Source organism: Tympanuchus pallidicinctus, unplaced genomic scaffold (genome assembly GCF_026119805.1).
Source record: "Tympanuchus pallidicinctus isolate F22 unplaced genomic scaffold, pur_lepc_1.0 scaffold29, whole genome shotgun sequence".
Lineage (NCBI taxonomy): Eukaryota > Metazoa > Chordata > Aves > Galliformes > Phasianidae > Tympanuchus > Tympanuchus pallidicinctus.
In genome coordinates, this window is record NW_026294746.1 from 6,081,747 (window position 1) to 6,099,403 (window position 17,657).

Consider the following 17,657-nt stretch of genomic DNA (forward strand, 5'->3'; position numbering starts at 1 on the left):
GTGAAAGGGCTGTCCTGTAGCAGAAGACACGGGGGCAATCTCAATTAATCTAATTTAACCCCCTCCCTACGACCCAGAGGTCTGGGATGCAGCCAACAAGCGGTTCATTTCTCTAATGGAGTTCAAAGGGGAAGGAGGAAAGCAGCTGGGAACAGACCGTCTCCCTCTGAAGATGTTAATGGGGAATGTCAATCAGGAGAGAAAGCTTCCTGGCAAGAAGCATGGCAAGAAGGGATCTCTCCCTGCTGCATGAGCTCTCCCATGCTATCAGCAGTAGAGATGGGCTGTAGGGGACCACATAGCTGACAAACCAGTAGCTAGAACAGCACCCACATTGGTCTCTGACTCCCACCTCTTGCCCCTCCCCATGTGCAACCTACTCCTGGTCACCACCCCCTCCAAGTGGATGACATTGGGGTGGTCGAACTGTGCCATGATGCTGGCTTCGCTTAGGAAGTCACGCCTCTGCTTCTCAGTGTAGCCTGCCTTCAGAGCCTTGATGGCCACAGGGATCTCCCTCTTCCCTGGCAGCTTCAGGCGACCGTAGCACACCTCTCCAGATTCCCCTGAAGGCAAGGCAACGCAAAGTGAAGGCGCAGAGTTCAGAGAAAAAGACCACTAAGGTCATCCAGTCCAATCCCAACCCACCCCCATCATGCCCACTGACCACATCCCTCAGTGCCACCTCTCCACATCCCATGAACATCTCCAGGAGTGGTGACTCCACCACCTCCCTGGTATGGGGCACTCAGCTCCTTGCACCGACCCTCCAGCACCACAGATGCCCTGCGTTCCTGCAGTTCACTCCAGCCCTCGGGGCCTCTTAGTGCTGGTGAAGCTCCAGCGTTGTCTTCCTGTGCTTCCTTGTGCTGCCCTGCAAGCCCCTGTTCCTAGGCAAAAATCTATTTTGTTCTGCACATTTACCATTTTGCCTGCAATTTTCTTGCATCTCATCACCCCAGTTGCTCACACTGAGCAGGGTAGTTGTGTTTGGGCACCCACGCGGGACAGGCCGAGCCATCTGCCAGTGTCAGCCAGAGCCATCAGTGCCACGCCAGCTGAGCAGCTCCCACCTGTGCCTGGCTGATGCGGAGGAGTTTATTTCATGCACTAAAAAACCATCCTCCCTACGATTCTGGTCCCAGAGAAACAAGGAGCAGATGAAGCCCTTATGGAGCATTGTAACAGATGCCTCAGAAAGCAAATTGCTCGGGGAAACATGATAGAATGGAATTATTTAGGTTGGAAAAGACCTTCAAGATCATCCAGTCCAGCTTAACCCAGACTGGGGACTCACCAGACCCAATGACCTTCTCGATCTTGATCCGGGAAGCCTCAATTTCACGGGTGAACTCATGCACAGCTTGGCAGGGGTCTTCATATGTGTGGGGATCCACGTAGAACTTTGACTCGGGGAACTTCACTGTCAGGTTTCAGAGGGGAGAGAGGAAACCAGCTCTTCCACACAGCCCTGCTATGGTGTTGGGCAGCCAGGAGCTGGGAGATGGATGGGCAGGGGCAGCACTCCTTGGGCAACCCCAAGGGAACCCACAGCACTCCTTGGCAGGGCAATGTCCTTGGAGCAGTCCAGGACCTGGCCACCCCAATCTCCTCCATATGATCCTCACCCCTAACAACTCCTCGTGTGGGTCTGTGGTGCAATTTTCACTCTTCTGGCCTGATGCTGAATCACAGAATCACAGAATGGTTGGGTTGGAAGGGACCTTGAAGCCCACTCCATTCCAACCCCACTGCCATGGGCTGGTTGCCCCCCACCAGATCAGGTTGCTCAAGTGATGAACCTTCCAGAGCTGCATCTCACGATGTGCAGCCACTCCACCCCTCCACCCTGTGATGGCAGTGGTCAACATCCCTCCCATGTGGAAGTGCCAGGGAATATAGTACAGGTTCCTGCCCAGAAAACTGAAGTCCTGCACAATCTGGGAGCAGAAGCAGGGAGGGCCCTACCTTGCCCATTCTGATAATGCATCTTCTCCTCATCGGAGTCCTGGAACGCCTTGCTGTACCCACAGTGCCTGCCATAGGGACACAAGGGTCAGAGGGTGCTCCTGGCTCCCACAAGCAGCCTGAAGGCTGGGTAGAAAGCAGCACAAGCCAGGCCTGGAGCTAGAGTAAGGGTCTGCCAACATCCCATCATCAGAGAGAACAGCACAGCGCTTCCCTCTCCATTTTCCCCCTCTAACAGTTGCAGAGAGCACTGAGCTCACCTCTTGCCCTCCTTTCCTCCAGACTGGACAACCCCATTGTCATCTCACAGTCTAGAGGGACAGCTGTAGATGTTGGTTCTGCCTTGGGGAAGGCAGAGGCAGGATGACTCTATTGGTTTCTTATTCAATCTTGACGTACGACTGACCAAGCCAAAACTGATAGAGAGATGTGCCCAATCTCTCTTGTCCCTCCTGTCACACCTGGTGACAAACTTCACCAACCTCCAGAAAACACTCACCTCTTCTTGCAGATTAAGACCACCAGCAAGGCAACGAGGCCAGTGATGAGTGTCAAGCAGATCCAGACAATGGTCATCGTGTCATAGCGGAGGGAAACTGGAAGAAATAGGGGAGGAGGAGGTGAGCTGGAATGGGGAAAGCTCTGCTGAGATCAGAAATCCCCCTACCCTACCAGGGTCTTAGAATCATAGAATCATTCCAGCTGGAAAAGACAACTCAGATCATCCAGCTCAACCCCAACCCATCCCCACCATGCCCACTAACCGTGTCCCTCAGTGCCACATCTCCACATCCCTTGAACACCTCCAGGGACAGTGACCCCACCACCTCCCTGTGCCCCTTCACCACCACTGCCTTCAATAATAAAGCACCATCACCCATCCAACGCCCATTCTGGGGTTCTCCCAGCATACAGGGCACACTGTCTGTAGGGAAACCACACGCACTCACCTGGCTTCCCCGTTTCCACCTCCACAGTCTGGCTGAACCTCCCACATCCTGCAGAGGTTCGGGCCCGAACCTGAAAGATGTATCGGGTGGCAGGCTTGAGCCCAGAGATGGTGGCAGCGGTGCCCTTGGATTTCAGGGTCGAATAGCTCTGCATTTCCTTGTCCTGTGGAAAATCAACATCAAAAACTTGCTGCATCAGCACGGCAGCCATAGGAAGAGAACAAAGCCTTCCAAAATAGTCTGACTGCAGCAATTGAAGCTGAAACCAAGCCCTGTCCCCACTGCCATGCTGGGAGAGATTTGCAGCCACAAGCTCAGCTTTACCTTCTCATAGTACTTGATCTCATACTCCAGGATGATGCCGTTGGGCTGGTCTGGCTCCTGCCACAGCAAGGTGACACTGTTCTGACCCGTGCTCTCATGGCGGACGGCCACCACCTGCGATGGGGCTGGGGATGCAGAGGCATGGAGTTAGGGCAGCAGGGAATGATGGAACACAGAATGCTCTGAAACAGTTTAAAACACATTTCTGCTTCAATTAAAGCCACGTGGAGCTGAGGGCTGTGCAGGATGGGTTTGTATATGGGCTTGTGTTTGCTGCAGTTGTCTCAAGTTATTTCCTATGGAGTGAGCAAGCTCCCCATGGGTGAAAGAGTGGCAGCTTTGGGGCAGAGCAATGGGGCACCTGGGATCTGGAAACACAATGGGAGCTCGAATGGCAGTGGTGAATTCTGGCTTGTCTTCAGGCTGGCTCTTCTGAGCAGAAATCTGAGTGCTGTGTTTGCTATGACAGAATGAAGGGATGTCATTCAACCTTGAGAAGTGGGCTCATGCAAATCAAATGAGGCTCAACAAGGACAAGTGTGAGGTGTTACCTTTGGGCTGGGGCAATCCCAGATACAGAGACAGCCTGGGAGAAGAGCTCATTGAGAGCAGCTCCTGTAAGGCACCAGGGTGGCAGTGCTTGTCTCCAGGTGGGCTCAGCAGAGGGATAAAGAAGTGGTAGCACTGGTAACAACAGGACCTTGCTCTCCTGCCAACCATGAGCTAACTCAGGCGGACCCTGACTTTCTTTTGCCAGCAGGAGGAGATTGGATATAAGGAAGAAGTTTGTTACAGTAAGTGTGGTGAGGCACTGGCACAGGTTGCTCAGAGAGGTGGTGGATCCCCATCCCTGCAGACATCCAAGGTCAGGCCGGAGGGGCTCTGAGCGCTGATGGAGCTGTGGGTGCCCCTGCTCAGGGGGTTGGACCAGATGGCCTTTAGGGGTCCCTTCCAACTCAAAGCATTCCGTGATGATATGGTTTGCAAAGATGAGATGCACTTTTCCCTATAATCACTGCCATCACTTGCCAGGGGGTGGCACTGCTGTGAGCTCAGAGCAGAGCATGAACTGCCGCCTGCCCCTTCGGGATGGGACAGAAGGCTGCAAGGAGCAACCTGAAAGATTCGTGCTCCGCTTTGTGTTCCTGTCAATAAACAAGTGCTCTCCGTGCTCCTTGCCTCCTGCAGAAAGGGATCCTCCACCAGCTGATGTGGAGAGAGAGGGAGATGACAAAGGACACAAAAAAGTAGAGAAAATTGAGAGCTGCATGACAGCTTGTCCTCATTGTGTCCCTACTCCTCACACTTACCTCCAGCAGCAAAAGGAACAGAGACTCCAAGGTAGGAGCACATCATCCACACAGGAAAATCCCAGAATTATTCAGGTTGGAAAAGAGTTCTAAGATCATCCAGTCCGACCATCCGCCTTCCATCATTAGCACCCCTTGATCGTGTCCCTCAGTGCCACATCCACCCTGTCCTTAAACACCTCCAGGGACAGTGACCCCACCACCTCCTTGTGCCAGTGTCAGCCACTCTTTCTGAGACTGAGTTGCTCCTAATATCCAACCTGAACATCCCCTGGTGCAACTTGAGGCCATTATCCCTCATCCTATTGCTGTTACCTGGGAGCAGAGGCCAATCCCACCTCAACACAACCTCCTTTCAGGAGTTGTAGGGAGCAGTGAGGTCTCCCCCGAGACTCTTCTTCTCCAGACTGACCCATCGCAGCCCCCTCGGCTGCTCCCCATAGCACTGTGCTCCAGACCCATTCCCTTCTCTGAACACACTCCAGGGTCTTGATGCCTTTCTTGTAGTGAAGGACCCAACACTGCACACTGCACAGGGGTGCAGCCTCATCAGAGCTGAGTACAGAGGGATGATCTCCTATTATCATCTCCTGCTCTCGCTGGCTGTGGTATTTCTGACACAAGCCAGGATGCCATCAACCTTCTTGGCCACCTGGGCACACTGCTGGCTCATGTTTAGCTGAGCATGGATCAATACTCCCATTACCTTCCATACAAATTTTTAATCACTGTCCCAAGCCTGTAGCACTGCCTGGGGTTGTTGTGGCTGAAGTGCAGGATACAGCGCTTGATCTTGATCAGGGTTGACCATCTTAACGTGAACTTCATCATACTGGCCTCAGCCCATTGATCAGCCTGTCCAGGTCCCTCTGTAGGACCTTCCCACCCCAGGCAGATGGATATCTCCTCCCAACTGGGTGTCATCTGCAAACCTACTGAGGGCGCACCATTTCCCTCATCCAAATAGTCAATAAAGATATCAAACAAGAAGGGTCCCGGTACCAACCCCTGGGGAGCATCGCTGACTGGCCATCAGCTGAGCGTGACTACGTTCATCACCACTCTATGGGGCTGGCTATCCAGACAGTTCTTTACCTAGAAAAGGTTGCATCTGTCCCAGCCACAGGCCACAGCTTCCCCAGGAGAATGCTGTGGGAGACAGAGTGAGATGCTGTGCTGAAACTCTAGATAGACTGTCCTTCCCTCACCTACCAGGTGGGTCACCCTGCCATAGAAGGAATTCAAGTCGGTCAAGCAGGACCTGCCTTTCAAGAACCCTAAGCCTCCTACCTGCCTGGTTGGTTGTGATGTTGGCCACGGCGGCTCTCCTGGCCTCCACGCTGAGATCCGACACCCCATTGACAGCCTCCACCCAGAAGGAATAATTGGTGTGGGCCAGGAGATTGGTGACGGTCAGCGCTCCCTGCACCAGGCTCATCTGCTGGGGGACGAAGCGGATCCCACCGCCGCACACCTCGCACTGCCCCGCATCCGCCCCGCAGCGCCGGCACTGCACGTTGTACACCACGTCACTGCGCCCCCCCTTGTCCAAGGGAGGACCCCATTCCAGTGTCACCGAGGTGCCGTTAACGCTGGAGACCAGGTTCACCGGAGCGGAGGGAGGGCCTGGAAAAGGAGGAGAGGGTGAAAATGGTGCAAAAGGGGAGCAAAAGTGAAGTGTCAATAGGCTGCAGGGTGGGGAAATGAAACGGTGAACTCATGTCTCCTGGGAAGATGAGCAACTGTAGAATCACGGGATATCCCGATATCCCAAGCTGGAGGCCATAAGGATCACTGAGTCCAGCCCCTGGCTCTGAACAGGACCACCCAAAACCCAAACCCTATGTCCGAGTGTTATGCAAACAGCTCTGGAGCTCCAGCAAGCAAACCCTCCTGTGATGTGTTCAGCCCATTTCAATTGCACCGAGCTCCTATGCAGAGAGCTGGGCTGAACCTGGATGCCAAGCTCCAGTGCCACCATCCATCCATGACATTACAAAGCTTGCCTTGCTCTATGGAATCCCAGGGCTCTGACCCTGAAACACAAGGGGAGCTGAAGCTAGAAGGCTGCAGCCCCTGGGCAGCACACACGGAGCCATGCTGGGGGTACTTACGTGTGCAGGCAGCCGAGGGGGGGTCCTGCACTGCCCGGTAGAAGCTGCTGTCACAGCGGCACACACGGGCTGCCCGGCTCTCCGAATGGCTGTGTGGGGGGCACTTGGCACACAGCTGGTCCCCAGGGTCCGACTTGTAGAAGCCCAGCTGGCATGCTGCTGGGAGGAAGGGGCAGTGGTCAGAAGGTGCGCTAAGAGTGCCCAAGAGCATCATCCACAGGAGCACAGCGCTCTGCATGCCCCTGGTTTGTATAACAAAGCCACGAGTTTCCTTTTCCAAGGGGAAAAAACATCTCCTCTCATTTCATGTCGCAGCAAAGAGACTTTGCATGCATACAGCCTGCTCTCTGCAGAGGGATAGCAAGGCTAGGTGAGGTTTGCTTGGTAACACAGTCCTCACTGCTTTGCACCATAAGTCAGTTTGTTCCTAAATCCTTGCCCCCCAAAGGGCATCAGAACACAGAGTGGGAATGCCAGAGATGCAAGGGAAGGAAGATCTGGTGGAGAGCAGTGATCCTTTCCCCCAGCCAGCACTGATAAGGTCACACCTCGAGTACTGGGTCCAGTTCTGAGCTCCCCTGTACAAGACACAGTCATACTGGGGACAGCCTAATGGAGGGCCAGCAAGATGGTCTGGGGACTGGAGCAGCTCTGCTATGAGTCTTTGCAGGGCACATCTATCTGTGCAGCTAACAGTGGTCAGGGAGTCCTGATTAAAGGGGAACTGGAGTGGTTCCCCCCATCAATGTTTAATTAGGGGCAGAGGAGTGAACGCTGTATGGACAGGAAGGATGGGAACATGAAACGTCGCAGATTTGCACCAACTGTAATCACTTAGCATTTAATGCTGTAAAGAAACATTAATTACCTATGGCAATAACTCACAATTATTTTAGATGCGCCCAGGAGGAAAATTATCCTAAATGACAAATTGCAAGTGAATTTGTGCACCAGGGCAGCACAAGCTCTCAGCACCTGAACAGTACAGGCATGCAAGCAGGCTGGAGGGAAGCTGAGTCTGGGGCTGGTGCTGCTCTGGGTGGAGTTGTGCACTTCACTGATTTATGCAAGGCCTTTGACATGGTCCCATATCATATCATTATCTCTAAGTTGAAGAGATACGGATTTGAAGGGTGGACAAGGAATTGGTTGGGTGGTTGAAGCCAGAGGGCTGTGGTTGATGGCTGTGTGTCCAGATGGAGGCTGGTGATGAGTGGTGCCCCCCTGGGGGTCCATCTTGGGAATGGTGCTCTTTAGTATCTTTATCAGTGACACAGGCACTGGGATCCAGAGCACCCTCAGCAGTTTGCTGATGGCCCCAAGCTGAGCAGTGCAGTTGTCACGGCAGAAGGAAGGGATGCCATCCAGAAGGACCTGGGTGGGCTCAAGAAGTGGGTGCACGAGAACCTAATGAGGTTCAGTGTGGCCAGGTGCAGTGCTGCTTTTGGGTTGGAGCTCCTGGGAGCCCTGTAGAAAGTTAAGAATTTCTCTTCTAAAAAGAATTGTTTTTTGCAATGAATACCCTCTCTCTGTATCTGAGGATCTCAGGCAAAACAAGCAGCCCCCAGAGCAGCAGGTTTGTCTCAGAGGCAGCGAGCGTGGGTAGGGCTCTGCCAACCATCTGTAGTTCAGCCCGTTTGTTTCCCTCCCTCCCCATCCTCTGGGGACGGGACAACATCTGCTAATGATCTGGCACGGCAGGGGAGATGATAGATGGACCTGTCGGGGAGTCACCAGCCAGGACGCACTCTGTTCAGCCTGGGAGCTGTCAGGATGAGCGCTCCACACAAACCCAGTGGGACCACCAAGGCTGCCAAGCCCCCACCCTGTGGGCTGTGTCCCCATCCCATGAGGTCTGTGCAGGGCATGGCTGGGAGGTGCCTTGGGGCAGCCGTGTTGCCTTCCCTGCAGCAAAGCTTTTCAGGTTTTCCCTGCACCTGATCCTTTGGGAAGAGATAAAGATGGAAATAAGGGTATCATTGGGTCCCAGTGCCATCCAGGCTGCAGGAGAAGCTGACACTGAAAGTCCCAGCTCTTTTAAATACATCTTCAGCACGATGCTGGCAATCTCCACTCCAGTGTGACACGAGCACTGATACAAAACATTATTTAGAGCCACACAGAACTATAGAATCAGAGAGTGCTTTGAGTTTAAGGGACCCTGAAGGCCACCTGGACCAACACCTTGCAATGCACAGGGACACCCACAGCTCCATCAGTGCTCAGAGCCCCTCCAGTCTGACCTCTGCAGGGATGGGGCATCCATCACATCAGGCATCTGCCTCATTGCCCCCAAACTTGTGCATTTAATCCCAGGACAGCACAGGCTCTATCTCAGTTATTTGGTGGCCTGGGGAGGCACCTGCCTGAATTTCTATACCATGCATTGCCCCACAGCCCAATGCTAGAGTTAGAAAGAAAATCTCTTTCCAAAACTGCCTTGTCAGAGGCTCTTAGAACTATTTAAGGTTTCTGGAAAAAAAAAAAAAAGAGAAACCAGCAATTTTCACCAGACCAAAAACAAACCCAGAGAGCTCTGCTCAGAAGGAGTGGAGCAGAATGCAGATGAAGGCACTGGGTGTACCCCCGTATCCCTGCTGCAGGGCTTTGGGGAGTGAAGATGCATGAAAAGATACATGAAAAAAAAAGGACACACAGCATCAAGACCTTAATCCCAGCCCCTACTGGAACCAGCTCACAGTTTTGGGTGGCGTGTGAGACGTCTCACCACATCTTTATGGCTACGGATGTATGCCTGGGGCTAAGGTTTAAAATAGGGGCCAGCATGCAAGTGAAAAGCACCCCAGAGGCCAGCACAGCCCCCACACAGCTGAGCACCACCAGTTTTGGCTCCCTTTCTCATTTTGGGACACGCTATCAGAAGCATCTTGTTTTCAGGAAGGGGAAGGAGACATCGTGTTGCGTCAGAAGTGTTGACATGGGTGGGATCTGGACCTCGTGCCAAGCGCAGGATACATTTTTGGCAGGGTGCTGCTGCTCTGTGGGAAGCAAGAGCCTCTTCCACATGTAGGGTGATCGCACTGAGGCTGGTGGGGAGCTGAAGGTTCCCAGCATTCCGTTGCAATGTGCAATCGACTGTAAGCAGTGGTGCACAAAGCACGCTGCTGGGTTGCGGACTCCCCAGTGGCACATTGGTAGTGCAGAGGGACAACTCCCAAACCTGGATAAATTCTGCAGAACAGAAGAATTCACACCAACGCCACTCATTCCCAATGTGGTGAAGGTCTTTGAATACTGCCAGAACCATTTATTTCTAACCAGAAAAAGACTACATGCTGCCTAGGTTAGTCTTGGAAATCTAAAGGGTGCAGATCCTGCTCTTTCTGCAATGACCTCTCCTGGGGCTGCATAATCCATTCAGAAAATAACTTTTTTCTTAATGTGCAGACTAAACTTTGCAAGCAGCGCATAGCTGCAACACATCTTCTTTGCAGTCTAGATGTGGAACCTTGCTTGAGATATACAGAAGGTGATATCATCTCTCCAGATGCTCCTGCCTGCATTTTTACAAAGCTTGCAAAGCAACAATGGAAATCTTGTGAGTCACTGAGTTAATTTGATTTCCTTGCCTGGCATTGCTCAAAGGATGCTTGCATCCCTTGCACTGCATGTATTCAAAGCTACCACTGCTCAGGGCAACCATCCTTCCCTACTGACTTTCTTCCCATGGACGCACAGCTGTACTCATGAGCATATAATTACCAAGCTGGATATTTTCTCCTCTTCATTAGCAATGCGGTGGTGCTTTAATTGCTCGATTAAAGTTGCCCACTATAAAGGTTTAAGGTACATTAAATTTGCTGATTGGCTCATCAGTGCAAGTTTCACCAACTGGAAAAAAAGTAACTGGTTCCCAGATTGCCAACCAGACCCTCCAGATTCATTTCCTTTGGGCACGACCCTAGTGGCAAAGGGGTTTGCTCATGGGGGGCCAACTGGACAACTGCCCCTATCCCATTCTCATCTCACTTTTTGATTAGGGTTAGGTTAGGGTTAGTGTTAGGGTCAGGGTTATGGTTAGGGTTAGGATTAGGGTTAGGGTTAGGGTTAGAGTTAGGGTTAGGGTTAGGGTTAGGATTATGGTTATGGTTAAGGTTATGGTTACTGTTAGGGTCAGGGTTCAGGTTCAGGTTTAGGGTTGAGGTTATGGTTATGATTATGCTTAGGGTCAGGCTTAAGGTTAGGGTGGTGGCAGTAGTGGGATAGGGTTAGAGTTGGAAGCTGTTGAAGGAGATTGTCTTCCCTGCCACAGAAGCAAACTAGTGTTGAAATGCTCGCCTTGAAACCCCCCTTAGTGCATCTCCCTGATTGCACTGACCTTACTGAAATGCATCTCAACTTGGTACAGCGACTGTATATAAATACAGTGAATTATGCTGCTTGTCTTCCTACCTGGTAAATTGCTGGAACGGACACTTTTCACTTATGCTATCACTTATTCCGCTATTTAGGCTGAGTGGTGGCTGTTTGCTGTGTGTAAGAGATACTGTGGACTGTGACACTTCAAGGAGGAAACTGAGGCTGCCTGTGGATGGGGAGGGAGGGGCACAAAGTCTTTTGGAACATTGAAACTGAAGGAGAAAAGCAAGTACGTGGCACAGTTCTGTTGCCCTGGGAGGGAGACCCAGAGAGGTGTCATCATTGGGGTGTCCTTGGAAGGAAGTGAAGCCTGACAGCCCACCAAAGGTTGGGTTGCAAATAGGATAAACACAAAGGGTCAGAGATCCCATCCGAGTCAAAGAAAGGGGCATTCAAGGTAAAAAGCGAGGGAAGAAGGATGACAGGGAGAGTAACGTGCTGTTCTCTATGAGTGGCCAGCCTCGCTCCATGCTTCCCAGCTCCGTGGCACTGCCTTCTGCCTCCTCTAGAGGGCTGCGAACAGCTCAGGCCACGGTTTGGTTTCCGGAGCTCTCTTCCATCACTCTGGCAGGTCCTTAGAAAAATGAATGTTAAAGAGGAGGGGGAGAAACCTCCGCTGTTCAAACATCTTTAGCTTTGACAAATAAGGCGTCTGACTGTGAAAGGCAAAAGGAAATTAATTTGGAATCACATTTTAAACGCTGCCATAAAGGCAAAGTATCTTCTCTCTAATTTTTTTTTCCCCCAAGCAAAAAAAAAAAAAAAAAAAAATTGTCCCTGGTATTTATAGAAAGATTATTAGGGCCACAAGGAGTGATTTATATCATCTCATCCCAGTGACGGAAAATGAAAAATTAGTGGGGACGACAGCCACTGGAATCCTGCTTTTGTTCATCTGACAATTAAAACGGCTAATTTCCAACCCCGACAGATCCTCCTGGGTTATAAATCATCCCAGAAAGGCACTTTTCACTGTGAAAAATGAACTCTGCCCCAGTCGAGCACGAGAAGCTAAGATCAGAGATTTGCGTCTGTTTTGGTTTTGTGTGTAGATGTATGTAATCCAGACTCCGAACCAAAGGAGATCCTGGGAAGGAAGCGCTGTCTCCACTCGCTTGGTGCTGGGCTGTTGGACTCTCCGTGCTCAGCACCATCCTGCTGAACCCAGCTGGTCCATAGCCAGTCGTTTTGGTTGGGGTTGTGACCACTATGCCATCATTGGACAGGGCTGGATAAGTGGATGGGGATGAGAAAGTCCTCCCTCTGCTCCCAGCCTCCATGCTTAAGGGTGGTGACCTCCTGCTGAGGAGGAGTACACAGAGGATGTTTGGCCCTTTGGAACCAAACCTCCAGCTCACAGCTCCTTGTAGCCATGGGATGCAGTCAACTCAGTGCCTGTGCCATTTCCATGGTGGCACGTGCTGAGCACACTTCACACCCACCCTTTAACACGGGAGAGGAAAACATATTCTGAATTATCAGACCTGTCTCTGGATGACTTTCAAATCAGCGGCCACAGAGAGGAGGAATTCTGGATGCAAGCATTCATTCTGCCCGTCCTTCCCAACCTGCATAGCCAAGGAACTCTCCAGGGCCGCTGCCGGTCCCCGCGGCACCCAGATCTGCTCCAGCCAAACACGGGACGTCCTAACCTTGCACCAAGTCTCCCTAAGACAAATGCTTCACTTCACACTTCCACGAAACTCAAACAAAGGCCCCCTGCTCTTATTTGCAGAGGCGGAACGCTGCTCCCCTAAACATCCCTGATGAAGAAACCGAGAGCAAACAAACCCGTGCCGAGGGCTCTCACCGGGAGCCCGGTGCGCCGAGCTCTGTACACACGTGGCCCCTTGCCAGCAGCAGTGCCCGGTGCTCTGCAGCTGTGGTCACCCCGCTTCCTTATCACAGTTTGTACAGTTGGCAGCCTGCAGCCTGCCCTGCAGCACGGAGGACCCCCGGGACGGCTCCTGCACCCCAGGATGGGAGGGCTGTGCGACAGCCCCGGAGTGGGGTGATGGATGGACGTGATAACCTTGTTTCACAAAGCTCTGTGTCTTTCTTTTTGCTTTCAAACCGCCTGCTGAAGGGAAGCGAGCGCCTTGGGGCATTTTGGAGAGGTCATAGCTGCTACAGATATGGGGCTGGGGTGGCGTCCTTTTCTCATTGAAGCCAGGGCAGCCCCCACCCCATATCTAGCCTCAATCCCAAAACCATACCCCGTGCACCAAGAGCCAGCCTCACACGAGCTCTCAAGGAGCTTGCCATTGGCATCGACAACCCTTTTGGGAAGCACCAACCAAAGGCTGGGGCATCTGTTGGTCTCAACAGAGGTTGCCTTTCCAAGTTTTTGTCCCCAGCTCTTTCCACAACAGGTCAAGAGCTCCCCCCAGCCACCCCTCATCACCTTCCAGGCACTGCTATCAAGAAGCAGGACTCACCCATGCAGGAATCCCGCTGCTCTTCATAGCCAGCACTGCACACGCACTTCCCGATGGGCACCAGCCATTCTCCCTCTGCACTGCAATACATTTTGGGGGTGTCCCTCTCCTCTGAATGGCCCACACACTCTCCTCGCACTTCCACCAAGGAGGACGAGTCTGCCCCAGTCACAGCCTCAGAGAAGGATGCCAAGTTCCTCACCATTGCCGGGCACTTCTTGTAGTACACCCGCACTGAAACAATGGCGATGCAAGCACCTATGTCCTGGAAGGCCAAGTAGAAACCCCTCTTGCTCAAGGGCCCCACACCCCTAACTTCCGTGTTCAGTTTCAGTCGCCTGACTCCCAGATCCACGTTGGTGAAGCTCTCATCGGCCGCTATGGTGTCAATCTTCATAAACTGGCTCTCACGGGTGCTGGCACCCAGATCACGGTCAGACTCCAGGTAGTAGAGGTTGAAAGTCTCCTTGCAGGTGCCCAGCACGCCCGGCATGCTGTTACAGTCCCGCAGGGTGAATTTGATCTCGGCGTAGACCCGCCGTGCGCCGTCCCTCTGAACCCAGTTGGTTCGTAGCCAGTTGTTCTGGTTGGGGGTCATGACGTTACAGACCTGGTAGGTGTGGATAGGGCTGAAAAACTCATCCATTTCATTGATGGAATCCCACTGCGGGACAGAGAGAAAACAGGTCAACCCAGATGCACCAAACTTCCAACAAGTAACAGGGCGCTCAGAACAGCCTTTCTCCCAGGCTGAAAGGCTGTACAGGGGCATTGGGAACCCAGCAGTCTACAGCAATGTAGCAGTGGCAGCAGGATGAGTTTGGGGGTGGAAGGGTGGGGAAAAGCAGGTGGCGGCAAGCAGGACAGTGATGGAGGGGTGGTTTGAGGAGTCATTGGGTGAGCTGGAAGTGAATAGGGGCATTTGTGCCACTCAGGGAAGGATGTTATGCAGTTCTGATTGAGAAGACATGAAAAGAAGTGCTGAGACTGTGGATACAGACAAGCTCAGCTGGATGAGTAAGGTTTTGGGGGCTATTGGACTCTTCTGGGTGCTCGTTCTTGTCTCACATCTCCCTCTCCACCAGGATCCACAGACCTTCCCTTCTCTGGGGGCTTCCCACCGCCTCTTCAGCCCAAGTCCTTCCCAGCACAAGCACATACTGCAACATCTTTAAAGAGGACTGCTCCTTTCTCTGTCTCAAATAGAAAAGTCCTTCCTCATTGAACCTCCTTGACCTGTATCTCCCACGGAGATTGGCCTTCTGGTGCCTTCTGCAAGTGCTAGGGGTGATCAGAGCAGCCACTTCAGTGATGTACATCTTCAGAACTCCCCCAGCATCTCACCTTTAGGAGAAAACTCCACTTCTCCCTTCTACAGGCTCAAAGCAGCCTGGAAAAGGCAGCAGCACCAGGTGTGGACTTCAACAAAAGCTCATTCAGAGGGGAATATGCTGGCAAAGGCTGTGAAAATCAAGCTGCTGCCGGGAGAAAAAAGCATTTCTGGTTCTTTTCAAAAAATCACCTCCTACATTCCAGAAATGCCCACGTTTGTTCAGAAATGCTGGGCCTGAATTTCACCCAGAAATGACCCCTGCCCTGTCGTGGCCCCACTCCCACACTGATGTGTGCATGCGCCGCAGCACCGTGGAGGGGGTGGAAGTCCTCGTCACAATTAATAGAGCGCAAATTAACACAACATCTGTTTCCCGTCTTTTCCCTGCTGAGTCCCCTGAGAAATGAGGCAGAACCACGCAGGGGAGGAGGCAGGCGGGGTGTTGCTGGGAGCAGCACAGGGGTGCTGCATCGCACAGCTGGCTCCCCTTGGCGAACACAGCGCTGCTCAGAGCACTCCCGCAGTGCCTGCAGTATAGAAGAGGTTACTGTGTACTCCAGGCCTTAATAGTCTCTGCAGCCCTCTGCTGGACTCTCCCCAGCAGCTCTCTATCTTGAACTGGGCAGCCCAGCACTGGGCCCAGTGCTCTGGATGTGGTCTCCCCAGCGCAGAGCAGAGGGGAGGAGAACCTCCCTCTCCCTGCTGACCACACTCTGTGCGATGCACCCCAGGATATCGTTGGCCACCAGGACATACTGCTGGCTTGGTCAACTGTTGGTCGATCACTGGAGAACCAGGACACCATTGGCCTTCTTGGCCACCAGGGCACGCTGCTGGCTCATATGACCACCCTTTTGCTCAACTGTTGGTCAACTGCTGGTCAACTGTTGGTCAACCAGGACACCATTGACTTTCTGGGCCACCAGGACACCCATGCCTTCTCCACAGAGCTCCTTTACAGCAGCACAACCCACTGCACTGCTACATGCAGATTTTCTTCCCCAGGTGTAGGACTCTACACTCACTCTCGTTGAACTTTCTCACGTTTCTTTCCACCCAGCTCATTGCCATGGTGTGTCATGCAGTGCTGCTGGACTGGACCCATCTTGGGATCCCAGTCTGAGCTGGACTGGAGCACCGTGTCTCCAATGCTGGCACAGGGAAGTGCTCTGCCAGCAGAGGAAACACACAGAGAAAGGCAGGGCCACGTACACCAGTAGCTCAGATGCCACAGGCACATTTTCCCAGCGGCTGCCAGTTTGAAACGTCTTTTCTTAAAGGAAGCTTAGCCCAGCCCCATCTCTGAGATAAGATCCCCCAGCGAGACGGAAATGAGGACATCATAATTAACGTGGTGAGCACACGTATGTGTGCGTGCTGGGGGGGGGGAACGCAACCACATCTGTATGCAGGGGCTTGCCTAATAGTTTAAATTAAAGTCAACACGAGTTATATAAAAAAAAAAAAATTGCCAGATTATGAAAGGGAAAAGATGCAAACAGTAGATATCTGGGCGGCTGAGCAAGGACTTAGAAGTCTCCCAGGGCCTCTGCGACGCTGTGAGGAGGAGAGAGAATGAGGAGGAGGAGAAGCGGAGGGGCTCAAGCAAGGAGAGGCTGCATTTCCAAAGGGGGATTCAGCCTCTTGTCACCCCACAGTGCTGATGTGTTGGCTGTGGAGTCCAAGGGACAATGCCCTCATGGCCCTGGAATGGCTTCGGGGAGGGTTGTAGAGTCCTCTTGGCACTGCAAACCTTTTGCTGCCACCAGGACTCCTAGCACTTCCCCTCATCCCAAAGCAAGCTCTGAGCTGCAGCGTTTACCAGGAGCTACCAAGGCCCTCACACTGCTGTCACCGGGAGAGAAAATAGAGAAGGACATTATTGCGGCTATAAATCATTAGATGGGGGGCGTTAATGGAGATAATCCCCTGAAATCAGTCACTGCTATGGCTGAGGAGGGATTTGTTTGGCAGCTAACTACTCTGAGCTTCACTGCCGGTGATTAACTCCTGGTAGTGACCAGCCTCTGGGGAATTAGCAATAACACAGCGTTCACTGAACAAGCACTGGGAGATGAGCTTTTATCTCAATTACTAGCTTAAATCTTTGCCTTGCAACGTTCTACACCTACACTTTCCTTTTTTATAGAAAATGGGTTTCATCACAGCTGTAACATGCTGGTAGAAAGGCTCTGGGTTGGAAGAGTTACTCATGGAAACGACACAAGGACACCAAAGTGAGTAAGGAGAGGAGGCCATGGGTAGATGACAGAGTCCCAATGTCTTGTAGAGTTCCAAGGAGGCAGCTGGGACCCCATATGGTGTTGGAATGTCAGGTGCATACGCACGGTTTGAGCAGCGTGAGCTCAGAGCAAAGGCACAGCATGGAGCTCACATCTGGGGAGGGCTGTGGGGTGGAAGTGTGGGGCCAAGGGGCAGTGTGGGGGCCTTTCCCCAGTGCTCGAGGTTCTCCCATTATAATTAGCTTTTGCAAGGCATCTCTCAAGCTCTTTAGATATCCTGTGCCTGAACAAAAATCATTTCCTGTTTGACTTTGTAAATCAAAGTAGACGATACAATAATTATTAATAATATGTTGACTTATCTCATCAGCATTTTAATTAGTCAGTAGAAAAGCAATTTGCAAAGGGGCCGATCAGGATCCCTCTGATCTGGCAGGTCACGTGCCAGGCAAGGAGAGGGGAGAGAAGGGCACTGGGGCACTGGGGCACTTTGCTGGAAAGAGCTGGCATACCGGAGGCACGGGAGGGCAGAGGCAGCCTCTTTGACAGCAGTGATAAGAGTCTAATTTTCAATGCGAAGGAATTGTTCTGGGGACG

At 52.4% G+C, this 17,657-nt stretch overlaps 1 protein-coding gene across 1 annotated transcript in view; it reads right to left on the bottom strand.

Moving 5' to 3' along the window:
• The window catches only part of EPHA8 (EPH receptor A8), a 39,293-nt gene that overhangs the window by 7,440 nt on the left and 14,196 nt on the right, over positions 1-17,657 (bottom strand). The window contains exons 3-11 of the mRNA XM_052692113.1: positions 13,485-14,148; positions 6,667-6,822; positions 5,843-6,178; positions 3,243-3,367; positions 2,919-3,081; positions 2,468-2,564; positions 1,969-2,036; positions 1,298-1,423; positions 381-566 (exon numbers count right to left, since the gene is read on the bottom strand). Coding sequence (XP_052548073.1) covers positions 381-566; positions 1,298-1,423; positions 1,969-2,036; positions 2,468-2,564; positions 2,919-3,081; positions 3,243-3,367; positions 5,843-6,178; positions 6,667-6,822; positions 13,485-14,148 — 1,921 coding nt within the window. The remainder of the gene's footprint in view (positions 1-380; positions 567-1,297; positions 1,424-1,968; positions 2,037-2,467; positions 2,565-2,918; positions 3,082-3,242; positions 3,368-5,842; positions 6,179-6,666; positions 6,823-13,484; positions 14,149-17,657) is intronic.